General features: G+C 49.2%; 1 protein-coding gene across 5 annotated transcripts; it reads left to right on the top strand.

Annotated features, from left to right (window-relative positions):
• The first annotated feature begins 2,371 nt into the window (after window positions 1-2,371).
• Window positions 2,372-18,548, top strand: DDX59 (DEAD-box helicase 59). 5 transcript variants are annotated; one of them, XM_043923499.1, is made up of 8 exons: window positions 2,372-2,509; window positions 3,599-4,416; window positions 5,561-5,728; window positions 8,702-8,791; window positions 12,766-13,017; window positions 13,934-14,086; window positions 14,638-14,766; window positions 18,087-18,548. In XM_043923499.1, the coding sequence occupies exons 2-8, from the start codon at window positions 3,610-3,612 to the stop codon at window positions 18,348-18,350; spliced, it is 1,863 nt and encodes a 620-aa protein (XP_043779434.1). In that variant the 5' UTR covers window positions 2,372-2,509; window positions 3,599-3,609; the 3' UTR covers window positions 18,351-18,548. The 5 variants fall into 5 exon arrangements, with proteins under 5 accessions (XP_043779434.1, XP_043779432.1, XP_043779437.1 ...); XM_043923497.1 differs by lacking the exon at window positions 2,372-2,509 and adding an exon at window positions 2,753-2,891; XM_043923501.1 differs by lacking the exon at window positions 2,372-2,509 and adding an exon at window positions 3,004-3,023.
• Window positions 18,549-23,477: the final 4,929 nt, after the last annotated feature.

Below are 23,477 nucleotides of genomic sequence, written 5' to 3'. Positions count from 1 at the left end.
GTTAAGGGTATTTGAAAAAGCCTGCAAAATACATGATTCCTAACAGGGAAACATGTGAACTAAGGTATTTTAAAAACCAGGAACTAGACAAGAATGTCTGCTATCATCACAAACATTCAGCTCTGTACTGGAGACTGTAGCCACCATGATAAGGTATGAGAAAGAAAAGCAGATGAAAAGCAAAGCTGTCATCACTTAGCACGGGACCCCTGCCTCCTGTACAACGCAGGGAACTCTGCTCAGTGTCACGTGGCAGGCTGGACCGGGGCGGGGCTTGAGGGAGAAGGGACATGTGTATATGCAGGCTGCCGTTCCTGGGCCGTCTGCCTGAAACTGTCACATTGTTAACATTGTATTGGGCTATACTCGGATACAAAATAAAAAGTTTAAAAAAAATGTGACCCTCTAAATAGAAAACCCTATTTAACTTATAAGCAGAGTATATCATGTGAAATGCAGGGATGAATCACAAGCTGGAACCACGATTGCTGGGAGAAATACCAATAACCTCAGATATACAGATAAAACCACTTTAATGGCAGAAAGTGAAGCAGAACTAAAGAGCCTCTTGATGAAGGTGAAAGAGGAGAGTGAAAAAGCTGGCTTAAAACTCAACATTCAAAAAACTAAGATCATGGCATCTGGTCCCATCACTTCATGGCAAATAGATGGGGAAAATGTGGAAAACAGTGTCAGTCTGCATTTCCTTGGGCTCCAAAATCAATGTGGACAGTGACTGCAGCCACAAAATTAAAAGACACTTGCTCCTTGGAAGAATAGCTATGACAAACCTAGACAGCATAGTAAAAAGCAGAGACATCAGTTTGCCAGCCAAGATCCATATAGTCAAAGCTATGGTTTTTCCAGTAGTCATGTACTCTCCAGATGTGAGAATTGGACCATAAGGAAAGCTGAGCACCAAAGAATGGATGCTTTTGAACCGTGGTGTTGGAGAAGACTCTTGAGAGCCCCTTGGACAGTAAGGAAATCAAAACACCTCAGTCCTAAAGATCAACCCTGAATGTTCATTGGAAGGACTGATGCTGATGCTGAAGCTGATGTGAAGAGCTGATTCTTTGGAAAAGACCCTGATGCTCGCAAAAACTGAGAGCAGAAGGGGGTGACAGAGGATGAGGTGGTTGGATGGCATCACCAACTCCATGGACATGAATTTGAGCATACTCTGGGAGACAGTGAAGGGCAGGAAAGCCTAGCATGCTACAGTTCATGGGGTCACAAAAAGTCGGACAGACTTAGCTACTGAACAACAACATGACCATGGGAATACATTACCAATGCTTCCCTTTCAGGGCTATGGAAGAGACCCATGGGAGTGAGGGGCCCTTACACGCAAATTTCATTAGCTTCATGGTCAGTCTGCCTCCAGTAATAAAACAGTGAAGACAAGTGAAGTGTCCACAGAAAAATGGATAAACAGGACAAAAACTACTTCACAGAATCAATATTACAGCAGCGAAAATAAATCATCTGCTTCCTCACACTTAACAACTTGGAAGAAACAGAGAAACTTCCATGATAAAAGTGAATCCCACAAGGCTACGTGTTATCTTTACAAAGCTCAAAAAGAGAAGAATAAAACAGAGCGTTTGGGAATGCCTCCAACCATGATAAAACGACTAAGAATGGCGAAGAGAGACCAAGTTCAGGACAGTGGTGGTCGAGCGAAGCAGCAGGGGTAGGAGGTGCAGGCTTATGTACTCAGTACGGATACGTCACGGAGTAACGGACTTCTGTTTCGTTGGTGTGTCTTCAGACTTAGTGTGATTCCACTGCATCGGTAGCAGCCTGCAAGAGCTCAAGTCCTGGAGTTCTGCGCCCTCCTTCCTGCCCCCTACCTTTGCCCTTCATTTACTGCCAGCGGCTCGGGGACCAGCTGCAGAGAAGTGCGACCCCCCGGGGACCAACCCAGCACCGGACCGCACGCCTGTCCTCGCCGTCGGGGGCGGGGGCGTGTGTGGAAAGGCCCAGGGTATCCACACGCAGATCAAAGCTGCTCCGTTAATTCCCGTTATTCGCCGGCAGGAAGCAGATCGGAGCTCCCGGCCCGCCGGGCACCGCCCTCCCCGGCACCGCCCCCGCCACCCCGCCTCCCAGGGTGCGGGCTCCCCGCCCCCGCCCCACTCCCGGCGCCCGGACTCTTTCCCTCCCGCCCTGCCCACCCGATGACGCGAACTCTTACACGATGCCCGTGCCTGCCCCTCCCCGCGGAACCTGCCCGTTCCAACGCAGCTCGGGAGCTTACCGCCTGCCGGGAAGCCGCCCGGCCCCGCCCCCTCGGCCGCTCCCAGCCGGGCCCCGCCCCCTCGGTGGCCCCGCCCCCTCGCGCGCCGCGGCGCCTCCCAAAACCCGGAAACGTGGATCCCGCCCTCCGCGCCGTCCCCACGCAGCAGGGTGGCCGTACGCTGCGCGCTCGTCGGCCGGAAGCCCGGCCCAGTGCCTCAGGGGAAGCCGCCCCGAGCGGGAGCTGACACAGCCGCAGTCCGCGCGGGTGAGCGTGGCCCCGGCCCCGCGGCTCCGGCCTGCCTCCCGTCCTGCTCCTCTCGTGCGGGCCGCGGCCGCCGGGCCGCGGCGGCAGGCTGGGCCTTGTGCGGTCCCTCCCCTGCGCCGTTGTCCCCGCCCCCCCGCGTGCGGGCGTCGCCGTGACGTCACGCGCCTCTGCGTGCGTGGCCGCCGGGGGCCGACGTCGGAGGAGGGGAGCGGCGATGTTGGGGCGGGGGGAGGGAAGGGGCGCGGGCCGACCAGGGTCGCGGATTGGCGGCCGCGCCCGCGCCGCCTCGGTTCCGCCTGCCGGACGGCCGTTCCGAGCTCTCCGCGCTCGCATGCAGCCGCGCCTTCCTCACCCGCCCCCTCGACCTTTTCGGAAACTTGAGGTTGTGACTAGACCCTCGCTTGCGCTTGCTTTTCTGTTGGAATTTTTCCGGGAAAATGGAGCCTGGCAGTGTATCCTAAGAATTTTTTTTTTGAAAATTGTTTCTCAGCACATTTAACAGCCCCCAAATGAGGTTAATGCCTGTTTCCCAATTGCTGTCATTTTGCAAAACCCAGTTTCTGTTGTAAATGGGAAGAGCTGTGGTTGGGAGCTTGCACGCACCGAGAAGGTGTGCGCTCCGGGTCCTTCGGCCCCCCGGTGCTGAGTCCCGGGTGAGACCTGAGCTTGTAGCACTGGTCACAACGGAACATGCGTGTGCCCCTGGGGCGACGCTGGGACCTTGTAACCTCTGGCGCGTGTTACTGTTGCTGCTTGCGCTTCTGTTGTAAAGACTCCAGTTGCGAAATAGCCCTCTTGTATTTTCTGTGTGTGCGTGTAACAGAAAGGTCTACCCCAGAATTTCTGTGATGTCTGGTTATGTCAGAGTGCAAGGCAGCCCACAGACAGAGGTCAGTGGTGCGAATCCCTGTGCAGCGTGGAGCCAGGAGTGTCTTCACCAGGGGAACTTGGACGGTGGGAGGGAAGCCTCAGGTCAGCACTGTCTTCTCTGTCCTTTGGAGGCATAGCCCAGGGACGTGATGACTTTAGGGTACTTTATCCGTGACTTTAATGAGGGTAAAATAAATCGGGATATAATTTTCTCCCCAGACTATTGAAGGATGTTCGTTCCAAGATCCCTGAAAGTCAAGCGGAACGCTAAGGATGACAGTGGAAGTTGTGTAGCCAAGAAAGTCAAACCCGAGGCAGAAGACCGGGGTCTGGATGCAGGTGGGGATGGTCTCGCGGATGCCTCGGGTACCAAAGGGGCTGCCGCAGCGGCCCACCAGGGGGCCCAGCTGCGCCCTCTCCCCGGGCCTACTGGCCCGGCGTCCGAAGGGACTCTGCCCGACTCCGAGCCAGGGACACAGACTGGCGATCTCCCCGAAGAGCCGGTGAAGTCCTTCTCCAAAACCCAGCGGCAGGCCGAGCCCGGGGAGCCCGTGTGCGTGGCGTGCGGTCGGTACGGCGAGTACGTGTGCGACGAGACGGACGAAGACGTGTGTAGCCTGGAGTGCAAAGCCAAGCACCTGCTGCGGGTGAGGGGCGCGGAAGCGGCGTCCCAGCCGAGCCGCCCGCGGAAAGCGGGCTCCGAGCCGGTGGCGCCGGGCCCTACTCCCTACGTCTACACCGAGCACGCTTTCGTCGCGCACCTTCGGGAGGACCAGATTGAGAACCTCAGGCGGCAGCTGGGGATCACGGTCCGAGGCCGAGGCGTCCCCAGGCCCATCGTTGACTTTGAGCACTGCGGCTTCCCTGAGGCCTTAAACCGCAACCTGAAGGCCTCCGGCTACGAAGTGCCCACCCCCATCCAGATGCAGATGATTCCGGTGGGCCTTCTGGGCAGAGACGTGCTGGCCAGCGCGGACACCGGCTCCGGGAAGACGGCCGCCTTCCTGCTTCCAGTCATCGTGCGAGCTCTGTCTCAGGTGAGTTAGAGCTCACCTGTGTGAGCTCAAACACACAGGTGAGGGGTTTACCCAGAGTGAGCCTCAAGCTCCTTAAAAAGCTGGAACTGAATACCTAGACCGTTAGTAACTGGGACTCAATTGTATTATATTGAACCAATGTCTTCACTGAAGGTCTGGAAAAAGGAAATCACTTCCAAAATGGTTTCTTTTTAATGAATTTTCTGTTTAAGGAACATGCATGCTTTGGCTTTGGGGGGAAAGTCCTGCTGACCAGATGAGCTGTGATCTTGGTGTCAGTCTAGCGTCCTTTGAGTTTGTGTCTTGAAAAACCTGATACCAAAGTCAAAAGACTGTTGTGGACTTTCAGCACATATCATTAAGGGTGATCTCTGTTTCACCTTAAAAATGATACCACCTTGCCTTCCTTGCTCGTTTATAAGCATTCCCGCACATAATGAGATTAAAAGACATTCTGTGTGATTATTCACCAAGTACTGGTGAGTTTGTGAGTTTTGAAGTATGGCAAGAGGGAAAGGAGTGAGAAATAACAGGTGATGGAAGAAGAGAGAAAGGGAATTTCAGAAAACTAAACCGTAGTAGAAGATAATGTGAGAAAAAAATGAAAGGAAGGACTAGATGGTCAAGATATAGATGCAACTCAACCCAGAACTTTGGGTTGGCCAAAAAGTTTGAGTTTTTCTGTAACGCCTTATGGAAAAACACAGATGAGTTTTTTGGCCAACCCAATAGAATATTTGTACACTATAAGGTTTTTGGACAAAGAAAGAAGTGAATCTACAAGGGACTAAGGGGAAACCGGTAGGCGCTGCCGGGCCTGACCCAGCTCTTCATGGAGACCAGCGGGCCTCTCTTCCTTGGAGGAGGATGGCCCGAGATCACACAGTCCAGCTGACAAGGAGCCAAGCGTCCACGTTCCCGCCTTGGTTACTGCAGGCGCCTCTCCCTGGTCTGCGTTTTGATGTTTCCTTGTGCACCCGTGTTCCGTGGGAGATGGGTGTAGTTTCTGAGGGTTTTGGAGGAGGAGCAGGAGGCGGCTGGGCTGGTGGGATCTCCTTCCGAGGGGAGGTGCTCCTGGGATTGCCTTGCAGACTGGAGTCCGCAGCAGCGGCAGCTCATTGCCGGTGTGTTTCCGTTTCTGCAGAGCAAATCGCCGTCGGGGCTGGTCCTCACGCCCACGCGGGAGCTGGCCATTCAGATCGAGCGGCAGGCCAAGGAGCTGATGAGCGGCCTGCCCTGCCTGAGGACCGCGCTCCTGGTGGGGGGCCTGCCTGCGCCCCCCCAGCGGCACCGCCTGCGCCAGCGCATTCAGGTGGGCCCGTTGGACAGGGCGCCTGTGCCGAGGACCAAGACTGCAGGAGCCAAGGCTTTTCTCCCCAGGAGGAGCTTTGGAGTGTGGCTTTAGGTAGCCTTGGAACTCTTGTTCCAAGAGCCTTAATTTTCAAGTTGGGCTGTGTGTGACAAAGGACAGGAGCACAGTTGACCGCTGTCCAGTGGTCTCACATCCTTTTATCTCCTTCGGGCCCTGAACTTGCTCTTGGAGGTGGGTGGGCGTATCCCCTCTCTCCTAGTTGCGAAGATGCATCTCTGAAAGATGGGCTTCATCTCAGGATCATGGCTGGTACACATCAGAGAGTGATTCCTATGAACAAGGACATCATCCTTCGTAATCACAGTCCGGTGATAGACGAGAAATGCCCGCCGCCTTGGTGGAATGCATCAGGCGCGAGCGTCGCTGTCAGCGCCTGAGGCCCCCCCCCCCCCGGTTTTGGTGGCCGCCCCATCAGCTGCTTTCTCGCCTTCAGTCATTCGTTGCCCATAGCTGTCGCGCCTCTCTCAGCATCTTCGGTGTAGAACCTATCGTTCCTTTTTTTCTTCTGATGTTGACATTTTTAAGGATTACAAGGCCTTTGAAGAACAACCCTCAACTGTTGAGATTGGTGTTTTGTGTCTTTGATAGGAACATCGGGAGAGGTGCTGTGTTGTTCTCATTACATCCTTTTATGTGGCACACGGCTTCAATTTGTCCTTTTCACTGATGCTTTCATCTGTCAAGGAGCAGTAAAGTTTGTACCTTTCATACTGAATAAGTGTTTTAGGGGGAGTACTTTCAGTTGGTAAATTTTTTGAGCTTCACCAGACTCCCCATGTATTTATTTTTTTACATGGACTGGTGGTTCCTTTTTTATTTATAGGATTATTATTTGGGTGACTCACGGCGGCACCTTCAAGTCGGTTTCTGTGTCCTTTGATCATATCCCTGTCCTTGTTTGAGTCCTTTCTTACTTTGCTGTCTGAAAAAGATGGCCTGTACTGAGCTCATCCTTTCCTTGCCTCTGCCCGGAACTCTCCGTGGAGCCCTGGCTCCTTCGTGTAGAGAGCGGTGTTTGGAAACAGACCTGGGCTCTCCTTGGGCCCCTTACTCTTGAGCCGTCATTGCTCTGGGACCTGGAGACCATGAGTTCCTGTTGATGGTTCCAGTTCTCGTTCGTCACAAGGTTCCTTTAATGCTCTGTGTTTCCATGGTTATCGCTCTGATGGTGAGAAACCTGCCGCCCTTATCCATGACGTCACTCCTCTGCCTGGCCCCCGTCTTTGTCCCCACCCCCCCAGCAGTGCTTCCTCCCTGGGCCCTGCACGGCCTCACCACCCCCTCCATCTGGCCGCCTCCTCCCTGCCCACCCCGTGTCAGGCCTTGTGGACACGCACCCTCTGGAGGGAAAAGTAACAACTGTCTGCTCAGCAAAGCTCTTTCAAGAGTGAGGACGAGACAAAGACCTACTCAGATAAACAAAACTGGGAGGGTATTGCCAGTGGACCGTCTGCAGGAACTTGCAGAGGAAGCCGTCCTGCAGATGAAGAAGATTCCAGAGAGGAAGGTGGGGGGCAGAAGGAAGCTGGTGCAGAGGCGGCAGTGGGCGAAGCTAAATGGACACAGGCTGACGATCAGTGACCAGGAGCAAGCGTGGTGTTTAGAGAACAGGGTGGACGCCGTCCAGCAGCAGTGCGTAGTGCAGGCGAGATGGGATCGCGGTAAAGCCTCGCCCTCCATGCTTGGAGAACAAGCTGAAGTGTCCCTTAACTTTGTGTTAACTTGTGGATGTACCGGCATTCTAGGGGAAGCACTCAAAGGATGAAAAAAAAGTTCATAACTTCCAAACCGTTGGAGGGGAAAATGGAAGAAGAGGAGTGAAGTCACATCAACATAATTAAAATTTTGTGGGTGTGAAGGACACACAAACCAAGCCAAGCCCTGTGTTCTGGGGTGACAGGCCTTTTATCACCCGCAGCGGGATTAGCACTGGGCAGTGTGGACCGGAAACGTGGGTACAGCCGAGTGTGTGAGGTTGTTGGCAACTCCACCAGGGTCACCCTGGCCCTCCTCGTTTAATCCTCACAGTGGCTGTTAGTGTTTGCATCTCAGGATGAATGGGAGAACAGACCCACGCCGTTACTAAAGGCCGGAGCCACCACTCCTGCCGAAGTTTGACTGAAGAGCCCCTACTTTCTTTAATATTTATTTTTAGCTTTTATTTACTTGTTTGGCTGTGCTGGGTGTTAGTTGTGACACGTGGGCTCCTGAGTCGCGGCATGTGGACTCTTAGTTCACTACGTGGGGTCTGGCTCCCTGACCACGGGTTTAACTTGGGTTCCCTGCACTGGGAGTGTGGAGTCTTAGCCACCCGACCATCAGGGAACTCCCGAAAGCCCCTACGTGGACCACGACTTCAGCTAATATAGTATTAAACTGCCAAGAGACTTGAGCAACCTTAGAATTCACTATCCCCAGCCTCGTAATTTGAAAGTGAAGTGGCAGGCCCAGAGAGGGCAAGGAGGGTGCCCTTGTTCATGGAGCCAGATTGGGGTCAGCATGTCTGAGGTCCCCCCCAGTCTGGCCCCTGCCTCAGCCACGTGTTCCCCCCTCTGCCATCACCTCCCTGCCCCCCGCCCCCGCCTCACCGCCACGATGCCCTCCCCTCTCCCTGGCCCTCCCCACGTGCTCACGCCCGCTACTCCCGTGGGTGTCAGCTTGTGTCTGAGCAGGGGCCGGTACGTCCCTCCGTTTGCAGCCTGTCCTGATCACGTGAGCGCGTGTTTGCTGTGTCTGCCTTTGGGTTGCGGCTTTGGTGAGAGCAGGGGCGAAGTCTGATTCACTCGTCGCTGAGTTCTGAGTGCTTGCACAGTGTCCGGCATGCCTCAGCCACTCAGTAAGTGTAGAACGAAGGAGTAAGTGAATAAACGGATGTCGTCTGACTCTCTAATTTGCTTTTTCTCTTTTATTCAGGTTATCATAGCAACTCCTGGGCGGCTTCTGGATATAATAAAGCAGAGATCTGTAGAACTCGGCAGTATAAAAATTGTAGTAGTGGATGAAGTAAGTGGTGGTGTTTAGAAACATAATTTTATAGAAGTTATGAAAAGCACGTTATAGTTACATAATTGCATTGTGTATTCAACCAATTTCTCCCCCAAAGGAAAACAATCCAGGGATTTTTTTTTTAACTGGCGGTAGTGGTTCTTAAGCTAGTTCTTGTATCAGTTCGGTTCAGTTGCTCAGTCGTGTCTGAATCTTTTCGACCCCGTGGAGTGCAGCACGCCAGTCCCTGTCCATCACCAACTCCTGGAGTTCTTGCATAGACTGCAGCTAAATTGAAATTAAACCACAGCTGTCTTTTCTTAATTCGGCTTTCTCATAAACTGATCAGGTATACTGTATTCTCAGTGATAAGTTTTTTAAACATGCTGGCTTGAAATTTATCTACAAAAAAAGAATTGGTGCAGGTCATGATTAGCAGGAATTTTGGAAGTAGCTAATGATGCTTACTAGGAGGAGCTTTTTAAACTTTTTCTACGTGAGTTAAACATGTTGTTTGATGTTGTTCCACCGTGTGGACAAGCGTGAGAACACGCAGAGGGGCAGGGCCGCCTGCCTGCGTGCTCGTCCCCTGGCAGCGACGGGGCAGAGCCCTGGGGTTCCCCAGCAGCGATCAGAAATGCGGGGCGCTGGGTGCTGACCCGGGACAGCAGCCTGCCTGCCTCCGTGGCCCCAGTAATTAGCGGCCACACCGCAGACGTGGGTTTGGAGCCCGTGTGCCCGGTCCAGGCCCCAGCTCCTCAGCGCTGTGGGGCCCTGTGTCACGCGCCTCAGGTTTTACGTCTATAAAACGGCCTGCCAGTGCCCATCTCCCGAGAGTCCTTCCCTGAAATGCGCCTGGCGTCTAGGGAGTGCCCGGCGAACAGGGAGAGTCGGCCACCCTTGACGACGAGTTCAGGCTCGCTGAGTGGGTGGGTGAGCGTGTTGCCCAGGCACCCTTGGGAGTGAAGTCAGATTGTCTGGGAGCGAGGGCGTCCGTGCAGGTGACACCGAGGACGGCTCCCAGAAGACGAGGCCAGGTTTGGTCTTAATTCGGGGGCGCCCACGTCCACCTCTTCCTTGATCTGTGCGCCCCACTTACTCTGGACCCGAGCTCTGTCTCCCCCGGGGGCTCTGCCACTTTGGAGTCGCCTTGTGTTCATTGTGAGCGGTTCTAGTATTCGAAACACCTTAAATTTAGGTAGTGCTTTTAATTCTAAGAGCTTTTAAAAGTACGTTTTCCCACACTTTTCACTCCGTTAACACTCCTTCAGGGTATGTAGGAAATAGACTCGTAAGTGGAAACTGAGGTGTGTAAAGAATAAGATTTTCCCAAGTTCTGGCTGATAATGGTTTCCAAAAAATGCAGTGTAGGTGGGAACCGGTCATGAATATTGTGTATGTGTGGGTGTGTGTGTAAATGAAACAGAACTTTGATGAAACAATACTTAGCATTGCAACATGTCAATTTTCCTATTCCTATATTTTTTTATTCTGTTCTATTTTATGGCTTTGAATAAGTGCTATTCATGGTCCATTCTACAGTTTGAATAGCAACTGTATTCTGTGAGTAATCCATGTATTAAATGCATTAAAGACAAGTTGGAAATAGGAGGAAAAACACCCATATTCTCATTGAAATAACCAAATATAACCATGGAGATTGTATTTCTTTTTCATTTCCTCCTGGCCTTGAGAATTCAGACTTTATTCTGTAGACATTGGGAAACTTTGAAGGATTCTAGGCCTGCATGTATTATAATCAGGCTCGTGTTCTTGACCTGGAGGGTAGCCTTTAAGCAGGAAGGCTGGTTTCCAGGCATTGGGGGCGGGGGTGTTGAGCCGGGGTGATGGCTGCAGGGAGGGGAGGAGACGGAGGTGAGGGAGGCGGTGTGGTGTCAGGTCAGAGGGGATGGGTGAGTTATTTTTTTATACTTTGTTTACCAGATTTTCTGCAGTGCGCTTGTTAGTATTAAAAAAAAAAAGGGTAATAATTGCATCTTATAGAGTCAGGTGAAGACTAATGATTGGCTGTAGAATTTGGCACCTGTGGAGTGACGGATGACACAGAGGAGCTGGTGAGGGGGAGGGGAGGGAGGTGAGCCCTGGACCGGACAGTGCGGGGAGGCGAGGAGGCCGAGGAAAGGTGACCGGGGACTGGGCCACCCCTCCAGGAAGCTTAGGCGAGAAGAGAAGTGGAAGGAGTCAGTTTCTCGTGGTCTTGTTTTTTCTGAACCAGGAGACCAAGGCCATCTGCTGAGATGAGCCGGGCTCAGCAGGGTTGCTGAGGCGCGGGGTAGTGTTTGCACATGCCCTGCGGGTGCGTTTTCTCTCTGTCTCACAGTTAATAGAAGCACCAAGAAGGACCATGCTGGTGCTTTATACGGGCTTCCCAGGTGGCGCAGCGGTGAAGAATCCGCCTGCCAGTGTAGGAGATGCAAGAGCCGAGTTGGATCCCTGGGTCAGAAAGATCCCCTGGCGTAGGAAATGGCAACCCACTCCATATTCTTGCCTGGAAAATCCCACAGACAGAGGAGTCTGCCAGGCTTCAGTCCGCAGGGTCGCAAAAGTTCACACAAGAGACATGACTGAGTGCGCACACACACACTTCATACACTTTAACTCATTAGTTCTCATCACAGCCCTGGGAGGTAGTTACTGCTATAATTTCACCTGTAAGAGGAAAGACTACAGCTTAAAACTGTTAATTACATTGCTTGAGGTCATGTAGAGCCAGGATCAAACCCAAACCATCATGATTACTTTAGATTTTTTAAATGTTACAGAGTGAGCGATATTAAAACAAGTCATCAAGCTTCAGTCTAACTGACAGCACATTAGTGGACACCAAAATGATTAAATATCTTATTTTCCAAAATTACAGACACCAAGGTTATATTTGAAAATCAGGATAGCTTTAATCTTTTGTTATTTTGAAATTAAAAACTTGAACATTTTTTCTATTTTTTCAGTAATACATTCATTGTTTTTGAAAAATCAGCAATGCAAAAGTTTATACAGGAGTGAAAGCCTCCAAACTAAATGCTTTAATTTATTAAAATCATGTTTTATTATAAATACATGTACGTGGTAAAAGCAAGAGTCAAACTTTGCCAAAAAAGCTATAAAATGAAGAATTAAATTATACCCGTAACCCCAGCTTGGGCTTCCCTGATAGCTCAGTTGGTAAAGAATTTGCCTGCAATGTGGGAGACCTGGCTTCGATCCCTGGATTAGGAAGGTGCCCTGGAGAAGGGAAAGGCTACTCACTCCAGTATTCTAACCTGGAGAATCCCGTGGACTGTATAGTCTGTGGGTTTGGAAAGAGTCAGACACGACTGAGTGACTTTCACAGCCCCAGCTCATAAATCTTTTCCCCAGAGTTAGCAGTTAAGTTTCAGTGCTCTGTCTGTATTCGCCTTCTTTCCTTCTAGCAGTGATTCATTATCATTTAATAAAGAGCTCTCTGGTCATTTTTCATGGTAGCATAGCATTGTGTTGTATGGATTTACCATCATTTATTTACCAAATCGTCTACTGATACATATCTAAGGTCTGTGCCTTTTTTGGCCACTATTAGTAATACCATAGTACAAATCTTTGTAGGGACTTCTCTGGTGGTCGAGTGGTTGAGAGTCTGCCTTCCAGTGTGGGGGACGCAGGTTCCATCCCTGGTCAGGGAACTTAAGATCCCACCTGCTGAGGGAGTTGAGCCCGCGTGTCTCAACTAGAGAGCCCAGGGGTCACAATTAAAACCTGATACAGCCAAAAATAGAATAAATAAATTTTAGAAATCTTTGTATGTCACTGTAAACATAGTTATAGAAGTTTGATATAAATGTGTGTTTTCCCCAGTTAATCCTGTGTCTTTTGACACTGTGGTGTATTTCTCCATGTAAAGCATTTTTAATGTTTTACGTCCTTAACTGCGTCTGTTTTCCTCCAGGGTGCTCTGGGTTTCCACGTAAGACTGACCTGCCGTGGTTGTATTCCAGGCTGACACCATGTTAAAGATGGGCTTTCAGCAGCAGGTGCTGGACATCTTGGAGCAGCTGCCTCGTGACTGTCAGACCGTGCTGGCGTCAGCCACGATCCCGGCCAGCATAGAGCAGCTCGCCGGCCAGCTCCTGCGCGACCCCGTGACGGTCACCGCCGGGGAGAGGAACCTGCCCTGCCCCAGCGTGCGCCAGATCGTCCTGTGGGTGGAAGAGCCAGCCAAAAAGAAAAAACTGTTTGAAATCTTGAACGTGAGTGGGAGAGCGGTCCGCCCTGCGTCGTGCACGTGGTCGGCACCCTTCACTGTTCTGGAGGCAGTGCTGCTCAGACGTGGCTCTGGGGGAACCTGCTCTGGGAGTTTCATCATAAACTGCTTGGCTTCCTTCAGAGTTCTGTGGGGTTCAGACACATTTTTGTGAAAACATGCAGTGTAGACACAAGGTTAGTTTTCTTTTCTGTTTTGTAGAACAGTGTGTAAAGATCAAGGCTACTGCAGTGCTTCCCTGGCCGTCCAGGGGTTAGGACTCCTCACTCCCAATGCGGGGGACCTGAGTGCAGGCCCTGCCTGGGGAAGCAGGATCCCATATGCCTCACTGAGTGGCTGAAAAAAAGAAAAAAAACAACTTAAAGACAGGTCTCTTTTGGCTGTTCCGTCCTTGAGAAATAGAATTTTTTGACAGTAACTAGCTCAAGGGAGTTGGAGAAGGCAATGGCACCCCACTCCAGCGTTCTTGCCTGGAGAATCCCAGGGACAGGGCAGCCTGGTGGGCTGCCGTCTGTGGGGTCGCGCAGAGTCGGACACGACTGAAGCGACTCAGCAGCAGCAGCTTAAGGGAGTGGTGTGTACTGGCCTAGTTACCTGAAGACACAGCGTTAAATGTGGTTTGTACTGACTTACGAACAGTATTGGAAATTTTAAACTGCACTTTAAGTTGTAAAACTATTTTTGTAACATTAACACGATGATGGGAAAATCTGAAGGACATACACTGTTTGGCTTCTGTCTGTGCATGTTTTAAAGAAGGCACTCATTTGAACAGAATGTAATTCTTCCCTCCCTGGCAGTGTTGCTAAACCTATGGAAAACTAGCTCATCCTAGTGCTTTCAGAAAAGCATCCCATTGTAAATTATAGGAGTAATTTCAGTATGTGTTGTTACTGTTTTAGGATAAGAAACTCTTTAAGCCTCCAGTGTTAGTTTTCGTGGACTGCAAGCTAGGAGCAGATCTGTTGAGCGAGGCCGTTCAGAAAATCACGGGTCTGAAAAGCACCTCCATGCACTCGGACAAGTCACAGATGGAAAGAAAAAACACACTGAAGGTGACACCCAGCATTCTGCTTTGTTCTCTTGCCCATAAATCTTTCGTTGCCTCATTTTCAAGAGATACCATATTATCAGCTGTTTTTTATTTTTACTTACTAAAATTTTTTTCAAGCTGTTTTTAAAGCTGATCTTTTTTTTTAAATGACTCTGAGAACTTCAGGTGAGCAGTGGTGTGACATTAACTGTCCCTCTTGCTAAGGCTTCTGTGTTTTGGGAGCAATAAACCTGTTCCCTCGGGATTGTCTACTAAACAGATTAATCATTCAGAATCTGCCATTTGTGACATCAGGTCACCTTGGGCTGGGGCAGAGAGTAGTTCACTTTTGGGAAAGGTTTGCCTGAATCAATTAATAGGAAAAATTTGGGGTGGGGGTTGGAAGGAATGGAGGCTCCCTACATTACCTAGATAGACCAAGACCTTTACTTTTGCAAAGGTGGTGCAGCCACAGTATTGAAGACGGTGTTGAGAAAAGAAGGGGCCATCTGAATGACGGAAAACCACTCAAAGCAAGCTCTGCATGATGAATTTTGTTGCTGTTTTGGAAAGGGGCTGCTCGAAGGAGACTGTGACGTGGTGGTGAGCACAGGGGTCCTGGGAAGAGGCCTGGACTTGGTCAGCGTCAAGCTGGTTGTCAATTTCGACATGCCCTCCAGCATGGACGAGTACGTGCATCAGGTAAAGGGTTTACTCACCACCACCGTTTTGCTCATGAACTTCCTTTCTCTAAAAAGATGTTTGATTTTGGCTCTGCTGGGTCTTTGTTGCTGGGCGGGCTTCTTGCTCGTCGTGGTGGGTGGGGACTGCTCCCTAGCTGCAGCGCGCAGGCTCCTTGTTCAGTGGCTTCTCTGGTCAGGACCCCAGGCTCAGAGCACAGACAGACTCAGTTGATGGGGCACAGGGGCTTAGCTGCTCCATGGCGCGTGGAATCTTCTCGGAGCAGGGATCGAACCCGTGTCTCCTGCACTGGCAGCCGATTCTTTACCACCAGACCACCAGGGAAGACCCTACTCGTGAATTTTCTTATGCAAGGCATTGTCAATATAGTAGTGAGTTTGTTTTTTCTTTTTTAAAAGCAGAACATAAACCTGCATATATTTTTGCTTTTAAACTATATGTACATAAGGACTTCCCTGGTGGTCTAGTGATTAAGACTCCACGCTTCCACTACAGGGGGCTCCGGTTTGATCCCTGCCTGGTTTGGGGAACTAAGATCCCACATGCTTTACGGTGTGGCCAAAAGGTAAAAAAATAGATAAATAAATGTATGTAAACTAAGTACGTTTTTTCAGAAGAAGCACATGGATGCCTGGAATGCATGAAAGATTAGCTGGGGGCCTCGCTGGTGGCTCGGTGGTAAAGAATCTGCCTGCCAATGCAGGAGACTCGGGGCTGATCCCTGGTGCGGGGAGGTCCCACGCACCTCGGAGCAACGCGGCCCGCACACCACGGCTGTGGAGCCTGTGCTCGGGAGCCCGGGAGCTGCAGACCCTGAGCCCTGGTGCCCTAGAGCCCATGGTCCACAGGAGGAGAAACCATCGCAACCAGAGTAGCCCCTGCTCCCCACCGCTAGAAGAAAGCCTGTGCAGCAGTGAAGTAAAAAAAAAAACAAAAAAAAAACTAGCTGGAAAGAGCAACCTGAAAATGTTTGTTGGAAAAATTTAAGTGGTTAGCTTTTGGTTTAGTTTTATTTTCTTTGTATTTTTTGTTTTCTTCAATGAGCGTATTAAATGGCCTTTATAACAAGAAAAAGAAGGCTTTATTTAAAAGGTTGTTTTAAGCTGCTACATCTGGCCAAAACAAAATCGATCTGTTGAAGCATTTGTGTTTCAGGAATCGTGTCTTCCATCATCTCTCCACGTCCTTATTTGCTCTAGACATTCCCCTCTCGAGGTTCTGTTCCCTCCCTTTGCTGCAGAGATAAGCGCCTCTCCTCTTTCCGGCAGGAACAGAGCCTCTCTCAGCGCTGTTACCTCGCTGACCGCTGCCTCCTTCCCTCCCGGCATCACTTACAGCCTCTTGGGGTGAAGTCTTTCACCGCTGTTCTTAGAATCACCTCTGAATGTCGCGTTTACGGGGCTCACCCGCCGAAATGCTCACAGCGCCTTCACTGCGCTGTCGCTTCATTTTCCCGAAGACTTAGTCGTCTGGCCGCCTGCCCTCCCTCCCTCCTTCCCTCTTTTTTCTCCACACCACCGCATTTCCCTGTGCCTCAGGCACTTAGTTATTCCACAGGGCTGACTATTCAAGTGACTGGAGCTTATTTTCTTCCAGACTTTCAGTTTGATAATTTTGGATGGAAGTCTGTCTGGAATATTAAAATACTCAAGAAGCTTCTTAAATGAAGCGTGCTGGTTGTAACTACGTACTCATCTCTCCCTTCTCCAGGTCAGCCCCACGGCTGGCAGTTACCACGGGCACCGCTGTGATACTCTGTGTGTGTGTGTTCGTTTTCAGACTCTCTTCCCTTGTAGGTTATTAGAGAATATTGAGTAGCGGTCCCTGTGCTGTACTTGTTATTTTCCTGTTTCATGTACATTCGTGTGTATCTGTCAATCCCAATCTGCTAATTTATCCCTCATCCCACTCCCCCTCCCCTTTAGTAAGCACACGCTTGTTTTCTGTTAGTCTCTTTCTGTTTCGGACTTAAGTTCATTTGTATCATTTTTAGGTTCCACAGGAGTGATGTCATAGGCATTTGTCTTCCTGACTGTCTTCACTTAGCCGGGTCATTTCTAGTTGGATCCCTGTTGTTACAAACACGCTGTTTCCTTTTTTTGTGGCTGACTGTTCCATGGGGCTTCCCCGGTGGCTCAGTGGTAGAGAATCCACCTGCCGAGGCAAGACATGTGGGTTTGATCCCTGGGCCAGGAAGATCCCCTGGAGGAGGGCATGGCAACCCACTCCAGTATTCCTGCCTGGAGAATCCCATGGACAGAGGTGCCTGGTGGGCTACAGTCCACAGGGATGCAAAGAATCAGACACGACTTGAGTGACTAAACAACATGTGCATGTACCACATCTTCTTTATCCAGTCGTCTGTCCGTGCCTGCCTTTCATTAAATAAATCTTAGATGTCTTGCCTTATCAGCGCTCATCCTAGGTGCCTTTACTAAGTGTTAATATGTATTTAGTGTTTAACCTAAGGCCAGGCACTGTTTTCTAAGCTCTTTAAAGGGTTTTCTTGTTGAATCTGGCTCGTTCTATTTTTGTGGTTGCATGGGAATGTATTACATGGATGTCCTGTCATTTACTTAACAAATCCCTCACTGCTGGATGACCAGATGTTTCAAGTGTGTTGTTGTTAAACACCCAGACACGCAGCTGCCGAGGCCTCTCCTGCAAATATATCTGTAAGAGAAATTCCTAGTGGGAGGAACAGTCGATTCATTTAAATAATCTGTATATATTTTTATGTTTTGCATTTTCAATTAAGGAGCAGAAATTGACCAAGATTGTGTATTTCTCTCCCTTTTGAGGAGTTTCTCAGTATATTTGGAGACATGTCAGTTTTGTTCCTTGTCATAGGTCTCCACAAATTTGTGTGTATTTAATTCTGTCAAAATGAGAAATAACTTTATGCAAAAATGGATTTGCTTCAATCTCAGACTTCAAGGCATCTAACTACTATGAAGAAAGTAGTCCTTTCACCTTAATTATTGTAGCTTTTGAAAAGTTTTTACCATAACTCACTCGAAATAAGAAACGTCTTTGTGTCCTCACCTCCTGCATATATACACACACACACATAACTGAAATACAAGTTTCATAGACAGTACTCTTACTATTTTTATTTTCTTATTTTCTATTTGGGCTGTGCTAATGGCAGCCCCCTAAATTGATGTCACAGGTATATTGAGAGGACCAAGTCAGCAAATGCCATCTGGACAAATGTTCATCTTAGTGAAGCCTCCTTAAATACTAGTCTTCATTTTCTTTTAAGAGATGTGAGGATTTCGCGTGAGCATTTTGAAAACGTCCTTTGCATTTCATTTCAGATTGGAAGAGTGGGGCGATTAGGTCAGCATGGAACAGCGATCACTTTCATCAATAACAACTCGAAAAGACTCTTCTGGGACATTGCAAAACGCGTGAAACCCACAGGGTCCCTGCTCCCCCCGCAGCTGTTAAATTCCCCTTACCTTCACGACCAGAAGAGGAAGGAGCAGCAGAAAGACAGACAGATGCAGAACGACCTGGTTACGGGGGCCAATCTCATGGACATTATTAGGAAGCATGATAGAAGTAATGCTCAGAAGTGATCTGTTATACCATCTTGAACCATTTTTATTGTGTATTGTCAGTGAAACTTCTGTACATTATTACTGTGTGGGTTGATAAAGGTGACATGTACATGAAACAGAAAATTAACATGATGTAAAAAGTTTTAATAATTAAGTTTATACAGCCATATTGTATTTATTTACCTTTTTAATTTTCATAAATTAAAAACAACAGCAGAAAGTGAATTCCCTGGAGAAAAGTCCTTTTTATTTTCAATCAGTATTGCTCCTAGCTATCGTCAGAAGCAGAAAGCTGCATGGCCTGACTCAGATGGTGATTCTTCTGTTTGGTATCCATTGTGCGCATGCATGTTGGCACCTGGGTTATTGTTGAATTGATAAATATCAGGAAAAAGTAAATGACAAAAAAAATGGAAAAATGGTCAGCACTCCTTAAAAGAAATGTAAAATATCTGTTTTCTCTCTCAGTTTTCCTTTTGGAAACTTTTATTTATTTATTTCCTTTTGGAAACTTTTATTTAATGTGGGCTGCTTCCCAAAATGGGCTTCCCGGGTGTCTCAGTGGTAAAGAACCTGCCTGCCAGTGCAGGAGACGTGAGTAATGCGGGCTCAATCCCTGGGTTGGCAAGATCCGCTGGAGGAGGGAATGGCAACCCACTCCAGTGTTCCTGCCTGGAGAATCCACGGACAGAGGTCTACAGTCCGTGGGGTCAAAAGAGTAGGACACGACCGAGGGGACTTGGCAGGCACGCACACTTACTGAAGTAACGAGTTACGTGAATGCTGCTCTGCAATGTATGGTTTTATGTCAGTGCTATTTTGCTAGTTCAGGTGACTTATTTAGAAAATTGATGTAAAAATGTGTCAGTGTGCTCCACACACGTTGCCTGAGCTCACACTGTGTTCAGGACGCGTGTTCAGTGCTCAGGACACAGGTGGCGTGTCCCCGCCCTCAGTGTGAAGGCTGCGTCGTAAACCAGCCTAGAGTCTGGGTAACTGGAGGAAGCCAGGGCGTGTTTCTCACGGCAGGACTGGCGGCCCTCCTCCGGGGCCGAGCTCTTCCACCTCTTGGCGGCACCCTCTCGAACACGAGGCGTCCAGGGCTGGCCCGTCTGGGGCCAGACGTTCAGATCCCTCAGCTGATGATTTTAAACTCTGGGAGGAAGGATGGCGTTTTGCTCTGATCCATCAGTACTTCGTTGCTTTGAGAACCATTAGTATCTGCCTAGTTGGGTCAGTTAGACGGTGTGTTACGGAAAGGCTGGCATTAAGCTTTGTATCCTCCACTTGCTGCTGGGAGTGGGAATGGCGGGTAGAAAGCCTGGTATCTGTTGTCTCCACCCAAGTCTCCCCAGAGTGTGCCAGCCCTCAGGACGCCCCCTCGCCCCGGTCCTCTGTGTCTGCCTGCCGAGGGCGAGCACGTTCCACTTAAGGGAGCAGGAGCGGCCGCTCTCCAGGCCCCGCGCAGAGGGGCAGGAGCACAAGTGTGCACACCTACGAGTCCACGTCCACGCTCCGATGATCACAAAGAGAGGGCAGCTTTTCACGAGGCCCGGACGTGTTGACAGACAGAAGCAGTGTGGTCAGAAAAGCAAGACAGCTTTGCAAACCCAGGAGACCATCCCGAAGCAAAAACGGTCCCGCTGGGCTACACCACCACCTCGATGGTCAGCTCAGCATGTGCGCGCGTGGCTTCTGCCCGTGCCGCGGGTCGCCCCACCTAGTGCCTCTGACCGCGTCTCTGTTAACCTTCCTGCAGCCACGCGCCCTGCCCACTCTCTCAGGTTCAGCTTCCGTATTGCGTGGGGCACCTGGAACCCCCTTTTTGAAGCTCATTTCTGAAGGGGCAGGAGGAGGATACGGTGGAGAGGCGGAGCACTGAATCACAGGCGCGCCGTGGGGACGGGAGCCCAGCGCTGTGCAGAGCTGGGGTGGGGCTGACGGGGCGGAGGGAGGGCACCACCTCTGATCCTCCTTCTGTTCCTCCCGCTTCCCCGAATCTCAGCCTCTCCTTGAGATCTCGGCTTCCCCGCCTCCTCGCACCTTCTTCCCTCCTGTTGGGGGCCGGTGGCTGCGAAGCAGTCCTTCCCAGCCGTCAAGTAGCTTATAGACCAGACCATTGTTTTCAATGGTCCCAGGGTTGCTCATATTTTTTCCTAATTAAAGATGTTATTTTTCTTAAAAGGCTATCATCTCTCATTTCATGGAAGAAAGAACATGAACTATAGAAGAAGGAAGGACATACTCTCTGAATGAGAGCCAGCGCCCCCCAGGAAGGGGCAGATGGCAGCCTTATACTGCGAAGCCGTGTGATCAAACTTTAAGTCATAGACGTTTGTGACAAATTATTGTACAGCTTGAGATTTTAATGAGCTGGGATAACTGGTCATATGTGGTCTCAGATGTTGGTTTTGCCCTTCTGCTAATTGTGATCTATGACGGGGATACCAAATTCACTTTTCAATTGCTTTAGTGCCAGATGGGAAGCAAACACCTCTTATGTTTAGACACCTTAATGAAAACCCAAATGTCTCTTAGACACGGCAGTATGCGGTGCCATTTCATAGGATACTTTCAATGCCATTCTATTCATATTTCTAATACCAAGTATATTTTTAAATCAAAATTTTTTTCTAATAATAGACCAAGCACATTTTTTTAAATCAGATTTTTTTCCCCAAAACCCAAGCTGTGTGTGTGTGTGTGTGTGTGTGTGTGTGGTTTTCATAACATCTTTATGAAGAACATCACCACATACTTAAACTATGACTCACACTGACGAATTTTAATAAATCTAACTTGGCTCCGTGAACCGTCATATTTTCCGATCAAACGATGCTGTTTCCTGTTGGCTGGTTGAATATTATCCAGGCTGTGCCCTTCTGTGGAATTAATATCAACACGGTCCTTATTGCCTTGTTGTATTTTCTGCTCCCCACGACCAGCACAAAGGTGGCTCCATAAACTGGGCAGGCGTGACCCCAGAGACGGCAGGACACTGGAGGTGACTGCTGGCGGCCACAGGTGAGCTGGCTCCGGAGAGGCTGGCCTCTTCTCTTCTCTCCAGGTGCGCGCAGAGTGACCCCGGAGGCCCTGGGGGCCCCGCCAGTGACAGTTACGGAAGCACACTCTCCTGTTCTGCTGCGGGTATGGGGACCTATTTTATAACGGCATGTGTGCTGTTTGTTATTAGACAGAATTACGAATAAAGTCAGGATAAGGAGAATGTTTTACTTCTTGAGTGTTGACAGTCGTTTATAAGATGTTTGCAAACAATGATTTTAAACTGAATTTAGCTTTCTGAAAAATTTGCATATCCTTCTTTTTCATACTTCATCTCATAAAGATGAAAACTTGGCAAAGCCTTTTGCAAATATTTTTTTCCATTAGAGAAAATGAATTACTAACTCTGATCTTGAGCTTTACTCAGCCGTGAGATGAGAAGTTTTGCTTTAAATTTCCCTGAGGTCTTACCAAATCTACCTGTTCTATGCTTCCTGCTTTTATATCACCCCCTGCCTAGAATATAGTTCAGAGTCCTACAGGGCGGGGGAGTCTGGAGGAAACTCGATTGGCCAGGAGTTGATCATTATTGAAGCCTGGTGCTGGGGACTTGGAAGTTCACTGTGGTTTGGTCTATATTTCATGTGTTTGAAATTCTGTATTCTATAATAAAACTATGTGTATACATAAAATCTCCAATCCTGTCCTTTGATTTCTGCTGTAGTTGTTTTTGTTGTTCAGGCGCCCAGTTGTGTCTGACTCTTTGGGACAGATCTGTGCCGTAGTTATAGATCTTTAATTCTCCACTGAGTCTTGGCTCAAATTTGACCTGTCTAGAGCCAAACTGGGGCTTCCCAGGTGGTGCTAGTGGTAAAGAACCCACCTGCCAATGCAAAGATTCGGCTTTGATCCCTGGGTCAGGAAGATCCCCTGGAGGAGGAAATGGCAATCCACTCCAGCATTTTTGCCTAGAGAATCCCGGCAGAGGAGCTAGCGGGCTACAGTCCACGGGGGTCACACAGAGTCGGACACGACTGAAGCGCTTTAGCAGACACAGGGCCAAACTGACAGCCTTCCTTATGAAATCCTCTCTCCAGTTGCCTGTGGCCTGCGGTGTGGCTGCTTCCCGTGCTCAAGGTCCAGGGAGAGTCGTCTGTAGAGAACAGACTTGGGGCTGCCTAGGGGAGTTTGGGATTAGCAGCTGCAAACTAACCTATATAGAGAGAGTAGAAGTATATTCAATGTCCTGTGATAAGGCATAATGGAAAATAATGTATACATATGTGTTGTATACATATGCAAAAGATTGTACACACATGCATAATTGAGTCACTTTGCAGCACAGCATTAATTAACGTTATAAATCAGCTGTGCTTCAATTTTAAAGATAGATCAGGGAGTCGTCATCAGCTCCTTTCTCTCTCTAGTCTCTGAATCAGCTCAGCCACCAAGTCCTTCTATTTCTTCCTTCAAAATGTCCACATTCACGTGCTGCCTGGAAGCTCCCGACCGGCAGCTGGCCGTCGGGAACGCGTGTGTCATGCGGGCATGTGTCATCGGCCGGCCCAGCTAGAGGAGAGCCAAGAATCTGCTAAGGGAAAGACAGTTTAATTAGGGAAGGAAAGTTTCACATTTTTGTTTTTTTCTGTTTTCATGCTTGGTGATATTTACTTTGGAATCACAGAGGATTGTAAGTGCTTGGAATTGGGAAATAATGACAAAGTGATTCTGAAACTAGTCAGCATCTTAGAGCTGACAAAGCTGCTGGCATGTGAGTTAGGCAACTGAGTGCATTTAACTAAATGTGGTGCTTTGGGAAGGAAATTAGGATGTCTGTAAACAATTGTCAGAGTGTTTAAGATGTTTCCCACAGAGTAGTTTATGACTTTTACAAATGCAAAAATATAAAAGATGCAGAAAATTCCTAACTGAAAATAACATTTTACATATATGCATGTAAATGCATGCATATAATTCATGTACGCATGAAAAAAGAGAAAGTATGTTTGGAAGAATAGTAATAAGGCAAACATGTAGCCTGTAAGCAGAGAGTTGCGAGACTTCCACTCCACGCCCTTTTAAGGTAACGACAACATGGGAAAGGAATCTGACACACGCTTGTGTAACTGATGGACTTTGCTG

Source organism: Cervus elaphus, chromosome 14 (assembly GCF_910594005.1).
Source record: "Cervus elaphus chromosome 14, mCerEla1.1, whole genome shotgun sequence".
NCBI classification, from domain to species: Eukaryota; Metazoa; Chordata; class Mammalia; order Artiodactyla; family Cervidae; genus Cervus; species Cervus elaphus.
This window is presented reverse-complemented; position numbering and strand designations above follow the sequence as displayed.

What these genes read in the sequence shown, in the direction of transcription:
- DDX59 (XM_043923499.1), top strand. Translation starts at nt 3,610, where the DNA reads ATGTTCGTTCCAAGATCCCTGAAAGTCAAGCGGAACGCTAAGGATGAC. An exon ending in AAATTGTAGTAGTGGATGAA is followed by an intron (nt 8,792 to 12,765) that starts GTAAGTGGTGGT and finishes GTTGTATTCCAG; the next exon opens with GCTGACACCATGTTAAAGAT. An exon ending in AACTGTTTGAAATCTTGAAC is followed by an intron (nt 13,018 to 13,933) that starts GTGAGTGGGAGA and finishes TTACTGTTTTAG; the next exon opens with GATAAGAAACTCTTTAAGCC.